General features: G+C 47.5%; 1 protein-coding gene across 6 annotated transcripts in view; it reads right to left on the minus strand.

Moving 5' to 3' along the window:
- Positions 1-19,304, minus strand: part of LOC144174153 (uncharacterized) — a 33,904-nt gene extending 14,600 nt beyond the window's left edge. The window contains exons 1-4 of one of the 6 annotated variants that reach the window (XM_077702646.1): positions 19,094-19,304; positions 16,231-16,443; positions 10,087-10,178; positions 9,498-9,568 (exon numbers count right to left, since the gene is read on the minus strand). In XM_077702646.1, coding sequence (XP_077558772.1) covers positions 9,498-9,564 — 67 coding nt within the window. In that variant the 5' untranslated portion in view covers positions 9,565-9,568; positions 10,087-10,178; positions 16,231-16,443; positions 19,094-19,304. Of the gene's footprint in view, positions 1-9,497; positions 9,569-10,086; positions 10,191-16,230; positions 16,913-19,093 lie in introns of those variants that run through there. The other 5 variants (XM_077702644.1, XM_077702647.1, XM_077702650.1 and 2 more) reach the window with 5 other exon arrangements.
- Between the last annotated feature and the right edge of the window lie 561 nt (positions 19,305-19,865).

Below are 19,865 nucleotides of genomic sequence, written 5' to 3' on the forward strand. Positions count from 1 at the left end.
CGCTTTAAAATAATAACTGAGCTATACGACACGCAATAGGTTGAGTGCCTCGATGCTGTCTTGCTGTTCTGAGAGAGCCAAGAAATCATCTCACTGACGTTATAGAAATTTTCTCGAAGCGGTAAGAACAAATATGAGCTACTAGAGCCATGCTCTATGTATACTCAGGGCACTCCGGGGTGCTGATTTCGTTATTGCAACATTGAGGCGCTCCCAGACGTTCTCTCCTGCACTCAGATATCTAACTTTAATCGTCTTATCAAAAGCCAGATTTGAAATGCCGGCTGGGGCAGAAAATGCCACAGACGCGGCCATTGCACTGACTGAGAGACGGAATCCCGAAACGTTCATAAGACATCTATTAATTTTCGGACATGCTGCTGGCGTTTCTTAAAAGATTTTCTCAAGTATTTTCTTTCGCATTTTCTTTCCAGTGTTGCCGTGCATTTCATTTTCAATATTTCTTTGTATATCGCTGCTGTCCACACAATCTCCCAAACCATCTCATAACACTGTAGTCATCCCCATCTGGCGTAGCAAGCCCTGTCGTTAGCCGGGCTACCATCACCAGCTTCCATTAAAGAGCTCTCTCCGTTTCTTTGTTTCTCGCTCACCGTAATAAATTTGCGGACATAGGTGGCAGCTGTTCTGTTCACCAAGGCTCTCCACAAAAGTTTTCTTTCGCCATAAAGAAACAGCCCCACGTGCCGAAAAACAAGCGAAATGTCAGAGCCATCCAACAAGCTTAATCACACCACGCACTTCATCCGGCTCCTCAAAAAGCAGTAACACGCCGCACGAACAGCACAGAAATAAAAAAAGAACGTCGACAACAAAATACTTTCCCACTAGAACAGAAAACTAACTGCGTGGAATGGATGCTTTCTTGTGGGCGATGATGCGGAGGTCGTTTCGCTGCTAACAGGATGAAAAAGGCTTATTCGCACATGAGTCATTCGCGCTAAAGTAAAGTGAAAAGAGAATAAATGCAATAATATTGCAATTTGGAACAGCCAGTAGCATGGAGGGCCCCGAGAGAGCTATTGCATGGTTCATGCGATGGGCGTTCTTCTAACCTCGTAACAAATTGGATGGTTCTGTTTGGTTCACCTCACAACAATAAAAAACAAAGGCACAAGTACCCGAGCGAACAACGATTAATTTCTTCATTCTTTACACCCTGGATATAAACAAATACCCAAACGTTGCTCCTCAGGAACCATCCTGTGCTGCACATTCAGACTTTATACATACAAAAGGGGAGAAGCGAGCTGATTTCTTGATGCGCCACATATCTTCGTCTCTTCGAGCTTTAGTCTTCGAGTGAAACGGTATACCAATACCCCTCTCCAGCACAAATAACTCAATCGTGTACGGTGTCCATAGACGAAAGCACACAGATACGCTTTACGGCAAAGCTAACTCTCCCACGAATGCTCTGTAGCTCTCAGTCTGACTGGCGATTTTTAAGGGCGAAAAGCCTGAAGTGCCCCATAGTGCGAACAACCGGCGTTGTTGTTGGTGTAGTTGTTGTTATCATCCTGCACAGAAAACGGCCGCCGCTGAAAGATTAAATAAAAAACACAATTCAGAGTGATTACGAATCGAACCTAGGTCCACCGAGTACGAGCCGAGTGCGTTACCACCGCGCTACCACAACACGTTGCAAGGCGAGGAACCACAGTTAGCCTAGTACGTGCTCGCTGACGTCAACTCGCGTGACACGTGAGTAGAGATTGTGCACACCAGGCACGGAGAGATACGATTTTGCGGAAGGTGAAGCTGGAAGTGTCGCAGTTGTTGGTTGTAGTTATTCGCGCCAAAAGACGAAGGAACGAATGTCAAGGAAGAGACGCAAACACGATATTGCAGTAACGAAGTTTTTCATAAATAGACAGCTCCACGGGGTCCTTACTTACCCCCGTGCTAGCTAGGTACGTGGGCCCCAGTGTTTATGAAATTGATGTGTGCAAACAGTGTGCGAAGGAGAGAGCCACCGCGGCTCACATCCTGTGCACAGTGAACACAAGAGAGACAAGCAAGATGACGCTTCCGCCGCAAATTGAGGCCGGGATGAAGACCTACGATCGAGAAGCACAGCTCCAGGCCGTCCAGCAGGTCTCGGCAGCTCTGGAAAGGCAGTGACCGAGCGAAACTGAGGGGAAGGGGGAAGCACCCCCAGGAAGGGGGCGGTGGCCCTCTTGACCCGAAGGAGTAGCGAGTGAGCAAGGCCTCGAGGAGCACGACGCCCGAGATAGACGTCATGGCCGCGTCGCGGTGAAGACCCCTCTTCCCGGTGGGGACGCATCTCAACCGACTGCAGGCCATTCAATAAGTTGTTCTCTCTCTCTCTCTCTCTCTCTCTCTCTCTCTCTCTCTCTCTCTCTCTCTCTCTCTCTCTCTCTCCCTCTCTCTCTCTCTCTCTCTCTCTCTCTCTCTCTCTCTCTCTCTCTCTCTCTCTCTCTCTCTCTCTCTTTTTTTTTTTTTTTATAAAGCACGCAAGCAGTCTTAAAGGGACTGATAAACACTTTTCTAGGAAATTACAAAAGCCCTGTGATGCCTCAAGGAATCAATGTAGAAACGCATTGCCGTTGTAATTATTGCCCTATGTTCGGTATTAGCAGAGTCCTTCAATGCTTTACAAGGACTCTGGTATTAGGAAATGCGGTGCCGTTGTAATGATTGCCCTACGTTCAGTATTAGGCATGTCACGAGCGATAAAAGTACCCCTCCTTCTCCACCGATCGCTTCCTCCTCCCTCTTTGCTTCTTTCGAAAGAGCTGGAAACACTGGGACTATTCTATTTACCGTCTCGGAATCACCGAAGATAGTCCGCAGGTAGTCCGAAGATTCTCCATGCCATAGGAATACATATGAAAAACGAATGCCGGATTGCTTCTCGGGGAGTCCGCGGGGAGTCCGAGACGTTAAATCGAACAGCCCCACTGTAAATAGTCACGTGACGTCCTGACGCTCGGCTTCCGTTCTGTGAATCCTGCCAACGCCGCCTGTGCGTTGATCCTGCTTATCTTAGGCACTATCCATTCGAACCTTAAAAACGGTAGCCCTTGCTCTGCCGGCCGCAACGAGTGTTTATAGTTTTCTGTAGGCCCTAGGGTTGTCGAGTTATTAAACTTTTCGTCTGCCCGCCTAACCCACTTTTGGTCGCGCCCTACTCGTAGCCGGTTTTTGGCCGGATGGTGCGGACGCTACGATTTGGATATTTGAGGTTTTTCTCCTTCCTAACTTACTGTCGGGGGCAGCGGAAGGGTCTTGGAACCTTTTTCAACTATTTATTGGTACCTACCGAGTACATTGATTACTTTGTTTTTCGACTTTTGCTCCGCCGGCTTTGCCGGTTATTCCTGCGACGAGGACGGTTTGTTTACGTTGCAAATGCGCATATAACTTTGCGAAAAATGCATTTACCGAATTGATTTAAGTGTCCAAACTATCGGAGCAACCTCACGATCCAGAGATTATAACCTTTAAGGGGCCAGTATATCGCAGACATTATAAAAGATAGAAGTGCCGGCCCCAAGCACGAAAAAAATCTTGGCACTGTCGACTCCGAGAATCAGATAAGTGGCAACCAGAAGATTTTTCGGCAGGGCGTGCCTCGTTTTCACATTACGCCAGTCGCTGGCTTTGCAACCAACGACGCAGCACGGGTAATTCATGTCTGCCCAGCGGACGCGGAGCGCTCGTTTCGGAACTTCGCTGCTGAATCGGAGACGGCGCGGCGGCAAGCGGCGGTCGGTAGGAAAGCCCGCACAAGAATGGAGACCGGAAACGCGCCATCGTGACGTCGCGTGCGTCGTGACGTCGTTAGAAAACGAACAACAGCGAAGGGCTTTCGAATGACGTAGCCAGCGCAGGCTGTGGAGTCAGCCTTATTGGCCGAGAAGGGCCATGTTTAAAAATTGCTTACAAATTATACGTATAACGTATGGGGCTCAAGCTTAGCTCAAATGCTCCCCATAATCCGTTCTACCAGCTGAATGCATTTGATTGCCACGTTTGAAACGTGTTTCTGTGTCACTTTAAGTGTCCGCGGACTTTTTTTTGTGAGTAGTGTAATTAAAGATGGACCTTTATTAAGATCCTGCGCCATAATAGGAATTGTTACTAATGAGCCCGCCGCTGGGCTTTGTTTCAATACTTCTCGGCTGTGCGGCGAAGCCTCCACTACGTACGCCTTTGAAGCAGGCCCCCTTTGTCGGTGACTCACGCTTGCAGCAAGCTCCGACAAGCCTGGATCTATGGCACCTATCTATCGGCGCGATCAAACTTCAGTGGCGTGCCGAGGCAACAGGCCGAGACTTGTCCCAAGGACACAGAAGCCCCGCGTCCGCTGCAGAGACCTCCTCTCTCCCCTCTCTCGGACTCAGCGTGCGCTGCTACTACTGACTGCTCACGAACTCTGCAAAGAGTGTTGTGTGTGTCTGTGCCGTCCGTAACGTGTGCACAATCTAGAGAGAACGCTTGTTTCGACCGTTAGCGCTTTGGGTATAAATAAGACACCTCCAAGCGCTGTAGTTCATTCCTGTTTGAGCAGTGAATCAATGCTGTCACTCTGCTCGAGTTCTGTACTGTAACCTCACCCGTCGGGGCATTGTTCTTTGGCTTCGGCTCATCTCTCGCTATGAAGTAAACAAGTTACGTTTTGCCTACGGCTTCTGGACTTCTTCACGGCTGCAACATTGGCTGGCCGCTCGCTTCACACCCCGCTACCACACGTATGTCGGAGGCGACGGAGCTCGGCTTGGGTCGGCCTTCCCGTACGCAACAGAATTGATTCACAAAGTTTAAAAACTGTAGGTCCAGCACTTTTGGGATGGGCAATGATATCTCATCCTACCCGTGTTCACTTCTTTAGGAGGGTAAATTCCAAGATCCCGCTCGCTCGTCTGCGGGTTTATTAGAACAAAATCCTCAACTAGTTCTTTGTAATCAAAAGCGAATTCGGCATATGAACTGGGTGAACACATATTGAGTAATCCGTGAAAACACGTAATCTACACCAAACCCTGGTTAGGGGAAAACACTGTAAAACAGCTTTAAGACATTCGAATAGGTTGCCGATATCAGCAAACACGAGTTCGATATCTGAACGGGCCGGCGATGAAATTCGGTCGGTCATCGGTACTTAATTCTCTTAATACAAATCCTATGGCGCCGAAACCCACGCTGGCCGTTCACATGAGCATGACGGGCTATTCCAGCTATCCTAGCCCCAGAGAAAAAAATAAAAAGGATAACGCTCCTCTTTCCCTCTCTCCTCCTTTTATTAAATGCAGAGCATTTCAGTAACTCACGATGTCACCCGCGTTGACGTCCGTAGTCGTAGTCCGCACCCCTCCCCCTGCACTATATAAACAAAATACTATCCGGCGCCTGGTTTCGATCCCTCGACCCTGCGGGCGGAACACAATGCACATGGTGCTCTACCCACTGCGCCACAAAGCCGACACAGAATGTGAGGCTACGAACGCGCCTTATATCCTTGACTCATTCAGACTACGTCAAGAAGCTGCTGATACAGCGCATTCACTACCACCAACTCCCCAAACACTAAACGTTAACGCAATACACCCACCCCCTATGCGACGCATTTACTCGAGTCCCCCTCGCGGGGAGATGGGCCCAATTTTTTACCGTCGCATTTATTTTCAAAAGAGCTCAGCAAACGGCGTCCGACGGTGCGAAAAGCAACTGCACTCCAGACTGAGACGTCGCCTCGGTCGCTATCAAAAGCACCAGCAGTGCTGGCATGACGGTGTGCTTCAGGGGAGGTGTAGGTAAAGGAGCACACACGGAAAGGCGATCGGCGATAAAGCTCGCTACTGGAAACGTGAATTCTTTTTCTTATAATTTTCATTTTCCGCATCACCGAATACGTCACGGCGGGAAGTTTGAACTCTTGAAGGTTAGACGTCACGTGGTGCCAACCAGCTGAACTAGAAACTTCCTGTCCCAGATTTCTGGATATGCGCTAAATCAAACAAAAGGCATGGGCCGGAATTCCCCATTGGGGAATTTTTGTACACCGCGTATACTTCAGACCTGGGGCGGTATTCTCGTAACTATCCCTTTTGAAAACGTCCCTTTCGAGTCCCTTTCATCATGACGTACTTCCGGTTAAGCAGTGAGCATTTACAATAGGTTTGTTGCGCTTGCGTTACGTCACTTCCGGTTGTTTGCTTTTAGCCAATCAGGGCTTGCCAAAAGGGACACTTTTGAAAGGGACGCCAAAAGGACAAAACTCGAGAATACCGCCCCTGAATCGTCTTCCTCGCGTTTTCCTTTCATGCAACCGTGCAGGATTGAGCGGGACTGTAGAGTTTAAAACCGTCGAACACAGTTTTATGTTTTGTTTCTGTTACGTTTGTCGACGTGCGTTCGCGATTTCGGCGCACGTTAAAGATCACCAGGTGGTCAAAATTAACCCGGAGCCCTCCACTACAGCGCATCGCCTGTGTAGCGTAGGCACGTTAAACCTCACAATCAATCAATGTTCGTGACCGTTCGTGATATTTCAAAGCCATAGGATTTTTATATGCCTTGTATGTTTGTTCTATACTTACCTAACCCATCTTCGATGCCATTTTTAACCCATTCAGTGCCTTATGTTTCGCGGCGCGTGAGCCAGCGCAAGGAATGGTTTCTTGACCGGCCTCGGAGCACTTGTAAATATAAACCCCCCCTGTAAAGTCGAGAGAAGAGCCGCTGCAGGGTAGCGTAATTGGTTAACGCACCGCACGCGTTATGCGGAGATGTGGGTTCGACTCCCGCTCCCGGAAAAAACGGCGGATTTTTTCTCGACTTATATTTTCGCCTATTTATCACTGTATGAAAGAAACATGACAAACTTACGTCATTCGGCACTATTAAATATTTCAGACGAATAGCACTGGCAATGACAACTGCAACCCTGATATATATATATATATATATATATATATATATCTTGCCCTTTCTCTTTTTCCTCACTTAAGGGCAATCAATAGAGACGAGTGTTGCCTGTGATTGTGATTTTGTAGTCATGCGACGCGGAGTGCCTTCAAGCAGTTTTTATTACGAAGCAGGCATCATTCGTAATCACGTAGCAAAAAAAAAAAAGCCGCTACATCGCACACGGCAATTTTGTAGACTTGGAGGAGAAACATCACCACACCTCCTGTCATGAAGTACAGTTACATTTCAATCCGGTAGTCGGTAACTTGGTTTGTTTGCGTGATGAGCACAGTCCTTTTCCCTCTCCACATATGAAGCGTAGACATACCCTAGTATTGTGAGTCCTTCCTCCACTCGAACCCCCCAGTGGAGAAGGTCCTTGAAATCGATTTCCCCATGCATATGTATTATGGAATCCTCCCCTCAGCCGAGGGGAGGGGGCAAACGGAATGGAGGAAGGACTCAGAATACGGCCCATTGAATATTAACCAAGATTACTTTCGGCTTTCAAAACGGTCCGTGGTTCGAAACTGCCAGTGATTCCATGTACGGCATTAACGGTGTACAAACGAGAAAAACTTACTCGTCACCTTGGCCATGTCGAAGTGGATGTGAAGCAAAGGTGTTTGAAAAAGCACTATGTTTGCTGATGGGGGAATGCGATTTCTAACAGCGAAGCTGTTTACAAATCATAATTTTTCGTATGCGCAGTTAATGATACTAAGAAATTTCCGAGCGAGCGCAGTGAGCGCGGGCCTCGCGGCGACCACCTGGCACACTTAAAAAAAAAAAACAAGAAAATGACGAGCGCTGGTGTGTGCGTGCCTCGAGCCGACCGCCCAGCGTCCCCTGCGCACATTTGTAAAGCCAAGTCTACCCTCTTGGGGAGATCGGCCAAGATTGCGGCGACCGCCGGGCAGTTAAAAAACCTAGAAAATGCCTAGCACTCATGCGGGCGTGTCCCGAGGTGACCGCCCACCGTGTCCGGCGCACGTTTGTCAAGCCAATCATACCCATTTACGAAGATTGGCCAAGACTGGCCAAAAAAAAAGAAACATCCAGCTTTCGCCGTAATCGGGGCAACACCTTCTCAGAGCTAGAGAGAGACGTCATAGCGTACGCCCCTCCAAGGTGATCTCCAATTATTATCACTTGCAAAATAATGAAAGAAGCTCACACTTAGAGCAACAATAATAGAGTAAAGGTCATCGCTGCAGCGAAGAAGCAAATCAGCTGCAATCGTGGATTGAAACCGTCGGGATGGCCGTGAACGTTACGTACAGCTTCGCTACCTTCAAGTCTAAGGCATTAATGTAATCTTCCTTCGCTTTTTTATGACTTTACAGTATTGGCAGTAATAATTTTTTGTGAACGCAGTTTCAGTCCACTACTGGCGGCCACGACCGACGGAGGCCCCGCAGGGTCACCTTCATTAATCCCCGTGTTTGGGAGTGGGAACCTACTTTTGTAAGCACGTTGGTACTGACGCCACCGGCCTGAGCACATTTGGGTTGAACCGACCCACACCGAGGATCTACGTGGTTTAGCCGTGGTTTAGCCGTGTCCAAAAGAAAGTTATCCTGGTGACTGAGCCGTCACCGAGGTTGTTTGGAACTTGGCTAGGTAGGCAGCTGAGTGCCTTCTTACATCGATAAACGTGGCGTAGCTTTTAAGGGCCAAAGTTTTCGGCACACGCTGCAGAGCTGTCGTGGAAGAAAGCCGTATGTGCAACGTGCTCTGGTTGGGACCACACGACAAACTTGCGTGTATAGAAGTATTATTTCATTCCAACTGTAAAGCCACACCCTGGGTGCTCAAGACAACGTCAAAAGCTTAAAAATAAAAATAACTACTCCGCTAAGAAAGCGAAAGTCCTTCACGGCAAGAACAACCACAGCGATTTCTGTTTGTAAGGAAATACACGTTTCATAATATGGCGCACCGCGCTCCCCGAGGCATACCTATATGGGGACACAGATTAACCTTGCCGACCTTGGGCTGCCCAGACTCCCAAAACTCAGCCCTTCCCACAGCCACAGCCGACTGCAAACATAACGGCACCCGAGGTAATGGAACCACCTGCCCGTCTTCCCTTACTTAGGGCGCAATGGAGGTTATTTCCTCCATTTCATTCATAGCAGGGCCCAGTGGCGCACGGCGAGAAACTAGATGTAGTTTGTACTCATGCCTTTTAAGGGCGCTAGTAAAAACCTACAAGCAAAGAACCCTGTAAAAAACAACCCTCCGGCAAGAAGAACCAACTGACAAGAAATAAAAAGAAGCAGGTTCAGATTACCCTAATAAAATTAAACAAAAAGCAATCAACTGACAGATATTAAAAAAGAAGAGGTTTAAGTAAGCCTGATACAACCAAACAAAAACTAAGTCGCCAGTTTTTTTTACGTAATTTCATTGTAGGGTCGTCTTCACAGCATAAATGATATTACCACTAACGGGCAAATATCAATTCCGAATTCCAGTCTAATAGAAAACAAAGTAAATAAAAGGACAGGAAGACATCCTTCGCAATTTTCACTTACTCAGCAATGACAGAGAAGACTGTGCCGGTTTCTCCGGCGGCGTGACTTTGGTTGCGGCACCAGGCATAATTCTGAAATCAATAAAACTTCGCACTCACTGGGAGTTGTTACAATGCGTGTTTACGTCAAGATGCTGGTAACTGCCGTTTAACTTCCCACCACCAACAAATCAAATGTCTTTACATCACTCAGCAGTTTTTGTTGACTTCCAGCCTCGGTAACTTTTTGGGGAGATTTTGATGCCCACCCATCATTCGTGGGGAAATGTCACAAGCGACAGCCAGGGAAAACAAATCGAGCATTGCGTGGCTACTCATAATGACGTTATTTGCACAAAAGCGGACAAGACATTTTTTTATGCCTGCATTGGAAGCTTTTCTGCAATAAACTTTAGTTCCGGGTCAACGGACCTACTGTTGAATTGCGAGTGGAGTGCAGTGAACGGGAAAAGTGCAGCCTATTTCTACTCGCAGAGACTGTCTACCCTGAAGAAAGCTCGAGTAAGCAGACTGGCAAACATTTAAGGATATGGTTTGGCTAATTTGAACTTGACATAAGCAGTATGTTCATTGAGGATGCAGATACTTACATCTCTGGGACGCTCTTCACAGCTGCAAATGTAGCAGTCCCTCAGCCATCAGGACGGATTCCTCAGCAACCAAATGTGTGGTGGGAGGATGCCTGCCGTGATGCCTAAAAAAAACATAACAAGACTTGGGGTGTAATTAGACGGTAAACTATTATAGAGAATTGCATGAGCTTTACGGGTACTTGTGTGGCTGCAAGTAGGGCACTTGTGTGGCTGCACGTAACATCAAAAAAGTGGTAAAAAAGCTCATGGCATAGCGTTGTAAGCGCAACAAACACTACCTCTAACAAAGAAAAAGGTTTTCGACCGCTTAAGTAAAATCATAGGCAACTACCGCCTCTGAGCATGGATGGTGCATAAAACTTCTAAAAAGCATCAGAGGATTTTTAGGCGCCCACTTCACAGAAGTCTCCAGGGATACAAATTATAAAAAAATACTTTTTGATGCAGAAGAATAATGTTGAAAAAACTTAAATGAAAAATAGTAGCTGGCACACGGACATGCCAAATAAAGAATCCACGTTATATGAATTCAATAAAACGCTAGTTCAATGCAAGGCCCCGCCTTTCGGTCTCAAACCTATTTGTTATTGGCCTCGAGGACATACCGTGGCGCCACCTACGAGTGACGTCACTTGTAGGACGCCGAATCGTGTTGTCGTCTGCTACAGCAGATTTCCCGTGCGTATGCGGAAGCGTGTTTTTTTCTTGTGGCCACAGTCTCGCCCGCTCCTTGTGCATTTGATGCAAATTACCAAAAAGTTGTCTGTAAACCAAATAATTCGGGCAAGCAATCAGCGTCTCGCTTGTTCCCGGCGACACCGCCGCGTTTAGGTAGTTGCTGCTACCATCGCGACCCACAGCTCTTACATACGCAGCCAGCTAACGCCAAGGACGATGCAACTGATGCCGAGAAAAGTACGCTGTAAATTCATTATGAAATACTTGTAACAGGGCATGTGTGTGCAAGCAAACATCTTGTAACAGCGACGGAAACGCGTCGCTCACTTATGATCTCACCGCGCGAATTGTTCGTATTGCCTGGTAAATGAATGACGTGAGAACGCTGTTCAGATTGCTTCGCCGCACATGCTTAAAAGCATTGTTATGGTCTGCAGTTTGGCTTGATCAGTGCCTATTTCCCCTGCGATGTTTTTATAGTCATGCCCGGATTTGATTAACGATCACTGCCGTAGCCTGTACTCTGCACGGCCAATGTTCACTTTTCGCGACTTGTCCGCAATGTATGAACGGTATGAACGCGAGTTTTTAACGCCTTCGAGCGGGTTCGAACAAGGCTATATTTAGTTTTCATTAGGTGCTCGGCGTGGTAATTTATAATTGCAGCGTGTTTTGTATGTTTACAGTAAGCCGGCATTTCTCAAGCATCAATTTCGAAACTCACGACTGCTCACAGAAGGCGAGGCTGCGTACGACGAGAAACACGTCGTTAATGATTTCGGGGAATGGGGATATTTAGAATAGGAAAACCGAGCGTTGGGGGGCCTCCAAGAAGTTAGAGGAACCCAAACGCAACACGCGCGTGCGCGACGGGGGGGGGGGGCCTTCGCCAACAGCTCGCAGCCGTTCGGATGCACGTAATCGGATCTTGGGAACTTTAGGCTTGGCGTCGCAGCAGATATTTCATCACCGTTAGAGTTGCGAGTGACAGTCCCTAACAGAACGTTTCACCGCGCTGGGAACTCTGTAAGCGCGGTGATTTCCGTTGAAGCGATCGACGATCAAGATACCTGCACGGCCTCGGCCGATTCTTGCACGCAAGCATAGCCATCCTTTGGCCGCTCGCCGCACCGTGCGTGAACGGGCCGGCGCTGCCGGGACCGACCTCCGCGGCCGGTCGGCGTAAATCGCGGCAGATATTTGAGCATCGCTTTGAAAACCACAGCTGATGACACTACCTATCAGCATTTTTCATCACACTAAAATCCACTTTCACCAATCTGGAACTTCTTTTCCACGACTTGTGTGATTTTAAAAAGCGGCGTCAAGTTGTTGCTGCCGCGACCTGCGTCGGTTCGAGCCGCACCGTCGGCTGTGCGGGCAGGCACGGCGGGTGCGTGTGCTTCTGCGAGCAGTTAACGCTTGACTATTTCCTGCTTTATACATTTCTTGCAAACAAGGGAAATCTAGAAACTTCACTCGGCGGTCGTCGTAGTCCACATTGTTGATCGGGGAAACAAGCCGCTGTTTATGCTTCGGTCGCATGCGTAATACACCACCGCGCTCATGGTGTTTGCGTATAATCTACCACAGTTGATACGGTTATACAGTCACCATTAGGTCGAACTGCGCTTGACGCACTGAGAATTAACTTCAAATGAAGGAAATTAACACGAAAACACTTTTAGAACGCGCTTTCTAAGCGAAGTGTCACGCGCTGCTAGCCAACTACGCAGCAAGATAGGAACGGTGATCCTACAAGTGACGTCAAAACGATCGCAGCGCCGGCCTCTCCAGTGGTGGGCCTCGCGGCCAATACCTTTCTGCAGGAGCTAAAGGACTGCTTTTGAGAAGGAATTTTGACATTTGCAACAAAACATGGAAGACAGCTAGGTTGCAAAAAGCGTGTGTAAGATCCTTTAATGCCTTGTACACCTTTGCATGCCTTTACACCCAACGCTCTCAACAATGAACAAATGGGGCCCCATAGTAATGTTCTTGAAAGTTTTGAGGGCACTCGTTTTCTCGACATGTCTAAGCTTTGTAAAACTCAACGAAGAACTTTAATTGGTTTGATAGTCATGGTAGTTTGAGTAACAGTTTTAATGTATTTTTATACTTTTACACTGTCTGTTGACGCACTATGAAGGTAAGGCCGTAACATGCTTAGGTTTAGTGCCGGCCATAATCCCCTTAAGTAACCATACGTTCATTGAGTCGAGTACTAGCCACGGGAATATTTGCTGGCATAAAGAGCAGAAATTCCTTGCTTCAAAGTAATACTCTATCCCGCAGTGAGGATGTATTCCACCACCGTATTGAGAAAATATTTGTTATTCAATGTCCGGATGATCGACCTGCCTAAAATTTACATTGGCCTTATCAGTTTTGCTTTATGGTGCAGCCTGTTACTCCATTTGGAAAACCGGCATACATATTGCCTGTGACCTTTTCTGTTATGTGGTAATAGTTATGATGTAATAGCTTTTTTATATTCCTATCCTTACTCCCTCGTTCTGTGATAGTTAACCAGTGAAGCCCTTAATACATTGCTAGGTCGAATATCAGATTTGGAGGTTCCCCCACAGCCTCGAATTTCAGGACCCGCTCGTGTAGTACCTTTTTATTGTGTTCCATTTTAAGCGCGAATAATGAATGAATGAATGAATTTATTTAGAAGGGAGAGGTCGAACGCCTCGCGCGGGGGAAGGGGAAGAAGAGGAGGGGAAATAAACCAGCGGGGGATGGGGTTCACTTACAAAACGTGTCCGCCCCGCACACGGACCACTTGATTTAAGTCATTTTCACCAGACCTGTACGTCGAGCAAATGTCCACGGGGTCATTAAAGTGTCGTTCACGTCGCTTGAAGGCATTATCCATTCTTGAAAGGACGTGACGTGAGGAGGTAGACACCTTTGGCGTTCCTCGGAGAGTCCGGCACACTCACAGAGAAGGTGGTGTATAGTGGGTCGGTCGGCACAGCACAGAGGGCAGGGAAGAGTAGGACGGGGAACAGGTGTGGAGCCATCTGGTCTCTTTCTGCCGAAACGTCGGTAACCGGTTCATCGGTCGCGGACGTCAGGAGTGACCGCCGTGCCGGAGCGGGCCTTGTGTAGAAGGACCTGGAGGCCTCGCGGGATGTCCTCGGGCAGTGGTGGGTCTGGCCTTGGGGTCGTTTTCTTGAGGTGGCGGCGTCGCCGCATTTTTCGTATACGGCGCTCAACGACGGGGTTCTTGAGGGCAGGTTCGGGAAGCGCGGCGGGCGTCGCATGAGTGTTCTGGGAGGTACGAGTGACACAGATGCCATGCGATGGGCCGTCTCGTTCCCTCGGTTTGACTGGTGGCCGGGGGTCCATTCTATAAGAATTGTCGTGTCATTTATTTCGGCGAGGTTGTCAATGGTTCGCCTTATTGCATTGGAGATGTAGTCATGAGGATCTGGAGAGTGCATTGTGCTTATTGCTTCTGCATTGTCAGTATATATGACGACTTTAGAGGGATTGTGTGTTCTCTTGATGGACGGGAGATCCCTCCTTAGCAGGGTGGTGGCCAGTAGAATGGCTTTAAGTTCTGCTGTGAGTGGATCGATTTCTGATTCCGTAGAGAACGTCACGTACTCTGTCAAGCTCGGGTCGTTGTCGTGGTGTGTATGCCGCACGAAATTGGTCAGATTCTAATAAATTCTTATAAATTCACAGGTTGCGCCAAAAGAACCAGAACTTTATTAACCCCCCCCCCCCCTTCGGCTGCAGAGGCCGTCGCTGGTGTCCTGCACCCACGTGTTTCAGTGCGGGACAGGCCAAGTTACAGGTGTGTGAATGTTCCATTTCAACATAACGGTAATCATTTACAACAGCGGTAGTGTTAATCATTCACACAAGATGGGTTTAGCTCCAACTTTATTTTATATAATTGGCACCGTAACCAACATTTGCAGCCCAACCGTGTTTCCATCTCTTGCACTCCCGTCTTAAGCCCTGCCGCCAAGAATTCCGCAACATCCTGACATAGTGCGAAATGGGAGCAGCCATTGAACTATTTTATAAGTCATTTTAACCTGCTAAGAGCTTCTCCACAGCGGCTTCTTTTTTTATCATAATAATTTATATCGCAAAAGCACCTTTGGACTTCCCGGTGATGCTCAAAACTTCCACATGTCAGCTGGCAAGCTATAAAGTGACACCCTGCGATCTAACCAAGCCGATAACATGTACTCCCGGATGAGCAAAACTTACTACCGGGCATTTGACATGTTTCATTAGTGCACAAAAACTGTGGTTGCTAAACACAACTTGACACCTCGCAGGGTCCCTCGTAGCAGTGCTACGCAGTGTTCCACTTAGAGCTTCGAGGGAGGAATAGCTGCTCATTTTTCGCACATAACCAAGCTGGAGTAGGAAATGCAGCAGGCTTGTCTTTAACTTTGATTTATGAACTAGTAGTACTAGTAGTTGTAGTAGAAAAACTTTATTTTGCTCAGGATGGGCCAAAATAAGAAGAAGAGCGGGGAGATCCTCTCCTGTCTTTCTCCCCTTTTAGGCGGCGATCAGGAATCCTTGAACTATCCGGCGACTTCAGCCATCCGGGGTCAGAATTGATTAGTGAAAAGCGCGTGCTAGCAACAGGGCAGTGCATTTGGTCATCCCTTTACGATTGTTTCCTGTGCAGTATGGGTCACTGAATAAGACTGCTGCTGCATGCAGCGGACAAAGGAGGCAGTTCGGCATAGCTTGTGGAACTCCGTCATTTATTAGAGGCAGAATAAATACCCCTTTCCCACGGTGGTGTTTCGTAATACTGTTGGCACATCATAATTGTCCTTCATGATACAATAAAAAGTAAACTTCAGTGCAGTTATGATTGCAAGGAATCGAATAAATATTGTTCCTTGTGCACCCCTTTTCCACAAAAAACTCTGAGGTTCGGCTTACCACCCGCTCAGATGCCCGGAGCGGAAAGCAGTTATGGGGAACCGCAATGAGCCAATGAGGGAGCATTCACAGCTGATGCTTTAGAGCTGATGCCCGTTGCCATGAACCGCCATGAATCAAATGCCCCTCGCGAGAGAGTATTGGCTATCGGAGAGGAGAGGGGGTGAGCGGCGGAGAGCGCAGCTGGCGCGGCGAGGAGAATGGGGGAGGGGTGGACAACGCCGACGACGACGACGACGACGACGCCGGAGGGACAAGGCGAGTGAATCAGATGCTCTGCATCTAATAATTGATTGATTGTGGGATCTGACGGGCCGACGCAACGCAGGAGATGAGGCGCGCCATAGTGGAGGGCTCCGGATTCATTTTGAACACCTGGGGATCTTTAACGTGCGCCGAAATCTCTACACACGGGAGTTTTTGCTTTTCGCCTCCATCAGAAAAGCGGCCGCCGCGGACGGGAAATGAACAATAGCAAGTAATTGAAGTGGTTTGATCGCGTGTGGGTAAGGAAGGCCATCCCTTGCTCACCTGGCTGGTCTTGTGGGCTTTGTCTCGGCCAGGGCCCCTGGCCATGAGTAGGCGGCTGGCTGTCCTTGAATTTCGTGTTACTCGTGGGTTTTTGCTGCGGTGGTTGTGGGTTGGCCGGCGATGAGCTGCTCTAGGCCCGGCCATCGGCTGTAGCTCGGATCACAACAGACGCCCGCTTGCAACTGCGGCCGCATGACGTCATCGCATCCCTATCTGCACACGTGCCAAAGATACAATGGTAATGTTGCGCCAGTTGTTGATGTTGCTGGGGTTCCCGTTCTTGGACGCTGTCTTGGTTTGAGGTTGTCTGGCCTGAGGCATTTGTTTGTCCTAGTACATCCTGTTATGTTCTTCGCACAGTGTAAACGTGGGAGTAATTGCGATCTTCAATGTAGTTAGCTAGGGAGCATTGCTCGAACGCAGAGCTTGTTGTTTTATGGCATACATCCGGTCTGTGGAGCGCTGCGCCGCATTTGAAACATCTGGCATGCGTTTCCTGGCCGCTGAAAAAGCGTATCTAGTATCCATGTCGTACTGCCGTGTAGGAACTCTTTGCCGGTAACAGCAACTAATTCTAAAGTACTTCTCTGGTATTCGCAGGTGTCCTATGTTTAAGGGTTCCTCGTTCATGTCACTGAGGTTGCTTGTGCAAATCTGCTAGGGCGAGGTTCTGTCTGCTGTGCAGTCGGGCCAGCGAGTATTCTTGTAAGGGCGCAGTGCAGGCTGCATAAACTGTGAGGGTTTCTTCGCCCTCAGTTTATCCAAATGTTCATTCTTCACCATTGTTTCACAACAATGCGGTATTAGAGCATTTAAGGGAGAAAAGACGTCTTTTCAGCGCATTCCAACGTGTGCTGGTCTTGCGTGGTGTTTTTGCGTGACGAAATCATGTAAGCTTCGCATAAAGAACATGGCTATGGCTTTTGTTTGCTGACTGCATTAAAGCATGCGAGAACGCGAGAGAGTCTTTTTTTCTTTGCGGTTGTGCGACAATGATTGGCTCCGTATGAAGCACAAATAGTCCTTAACACCGCTGTAGACTCGACGTGTTTGCACAAAGAAGGAATAGCTAGCTGTACACTATAGAGTAATGCCCATCAGGAATTTACTATTTAACAATGCGATTATTTGCGTATAGTGACTAAGTTTATTTTTGTCGGTTGTTTGATGCTCAGTACTAAAAAAATAATAAATATAATCTCACCTTGGCAGGTTTTATTTTTTCTTTCCATTTGTTCATAATCACCTGTAGTCAAAACTTATGAAATCTTTACCAAAGGGTACTGAATAAATGTGTACAGGGTAAAATAATTACTGAAAAGCTAAAACTGCGAATCATCCAGAAGAGAAAAAGGAATAGGACCCACAAAAAGAATTCGAGGGACACCTAAGCGCTTATTATCACACGCGAACGCAAAAGCGTTCATGTACATTTGAATCCCTCTGAGTTCTACGAGTAGTAAGTATCCTGACATTGCAGCCGTTGGGAGTTGTTAAATCGCCCGTGAGCATTTGGGGGCAGCCGTCATCTGCACTCTCCAATTCACCTGAATGGGTATGTTGTTACGCCTATATTCAGTCTTACGTATTAGGTTGAAGGCCACAACGCATTCTCAGGGTACACCTTTAATTAGCTAGAGCCATGGAGCTATATGGGATGTGGGTTCGCTGTTACTAACCACTCCCAGATTTCTCAAGTTCTCTTTTCAACCCCATCACTATACTTCTATCCTTTTTGTGCCACTGGGTATTTTTGGAGCCATTTCACCCGTGCAGGCACCGGAGCCCGGATGGTAGCTTTTCAGCTCTACGCGCCATAGCCATATAGATATCATTTTAAAATACAGACGTTTGTGTTAAAGAATAGGCAAAGATGGGCTAGAGGCCCAGTAAAAGAAAACTAGATTTTGTTTAGAGTAGAAGCTAATGGACCAACAATATCCTTGCGAAAATAGTCATTTTCGAAGAGTTACGAAACATAGTCACCTCGTTAAAAAATACACACGTGAACGTCCGCGATAATGCGAAACTCGTTGGGCTACGTTATCAAGGGGACGAGTGGTTCCTTGTTCGCTTCCATACTGGGTAATTATCATTCGAGAGGCAGTGGCAAGTAGCGGTGTGGTTATGTTAACAGTGTGTGTTTTGTTATAAATCAGTAAATTGCTAAATTATGACGCAATCAACGTGATGTGGAAGTGACATTGAAACGGACTTGGAAATTCTGGCACTTAAAGTGAATGTATGCTTTACCCATAATTTTCCGTGAACAAAAATATTGACGTGAGGAATTTCATTAATAGTACCTTTAAGGAAGAAATAAAAGTCAGCTAAAAATGAGACCGTGAAGCAGCTTGGCATGCAATACCGCGTGTTAACATGGTGGGGAATTCAAGTTTTGATCGTCTTTAACAGGGTTTGTGTAGAATAATATTAAACATTTGAAAAATTTTTTGAACTTGATACACTTTTTATACGCCCTCTTCTGTAATGTATTTTTGATCCCGTAACAAAAGTCCTCATCCCTTCCCCCTCCACCGAAAACAAAGCCGGATGACTGAACGCTGAGTTTTTGTAGGACCACTGATGCCGTAACATGCAAGCGACATTAAATAACCAATACTCAACAGAGTGTTTTCAGCATCATTGCTCGTATAAGTTGGCCAACCGCGCTTTTTTTAACGGTGAGGTACGCACTCCCAGGCTTAAATTTCGGTTCGATAAAAGGAACAGGCGCAAAAAGGACTACACAGGGAGAAATTGTGGTACTGGCAATTCGTGCTTCCGCCTTCTCTGTACTGCATTTTCTCTTGGTAATTATTCCTGGCATCCAGAATTCCTCTAGGTGTTGAAGTCTTCTCACCTGTCTTCAATGCGAAAGCATCATGGCTTCCGCTGCTGTGAGTGGATGCCTTCTCCGCTTCGGCCTTTTTGGCGTACTGGCGAGGACAACCGTGCTTAGCCGATGCCGGAACTTCAGGTACGCACGACGTCTACGCACTTTCCTTCCCGAGACACGACGCAAATCACTCCGACACGGCTTCGACGAGTACCAGAGACACGGGCGTCCTACAGAATTTCTTACGACATCCCCTGCCTCGCTATGGGTCCACGAGTCGCGCGCCTTCGCGGAGACACGATGTCCTTGCTTTCGTCTGGTGTTCTTTTTGTATGCCTTTTCTGCTCCTTGGCAGCCTTTCACTCAAGAGCTGTGTTCTACACGCGCATACGGAATTGCGGGCCTACCTGATGCTCGCAACGCCGGTTTTCTTTTTTTTCCTCATTGTGGGAAGCTTAGGGCTTGTGTCTTTATAATGTTAAACCAACTAGCGTCTCAAGAATCTTTTTTTAGTGAATGTGGGGGAGAGTGGATGAGAAAATTGTGCTTGTACAAACCTACAAGCAGTGTACTTGCTGAGCCAGCGGCCTACATTGCTTTGGACCTGAACTCTATGCGCCTTATTAAGCTTTTTGCATAATGTTTTCGTACATTAGGCACCATTTTCAAGACTATAAAAGGACGAAAAATGACTTAGACCTCAGTCTTATCCGTCTCATTCCTGGGATATCCATTTCGAGTGGATTACTTATTAATAGGTGCCATTTTGAGGATCAGAGGTGTTTCAGGTAGATAG

This window comes from Haemaphysalis longicornis, unplaced genomic scaffold (assembly GCF_048455015.1).
Source record: "Haemaphysalis longicornis isolate Haplotype H1 unplaced genomic scaffold, Haemaphysalis longicornis Haplotype H1 scaffold_3, whole genome shotgun sequence".
NCBI classification, from domain to species: domain Eukaryota; kingdom Metazoa; phylum Arthropoda; class Arachnida; order Ixodida; family Ixodidae; genus Haemaphysalis; species Haemaphysalis longicornis.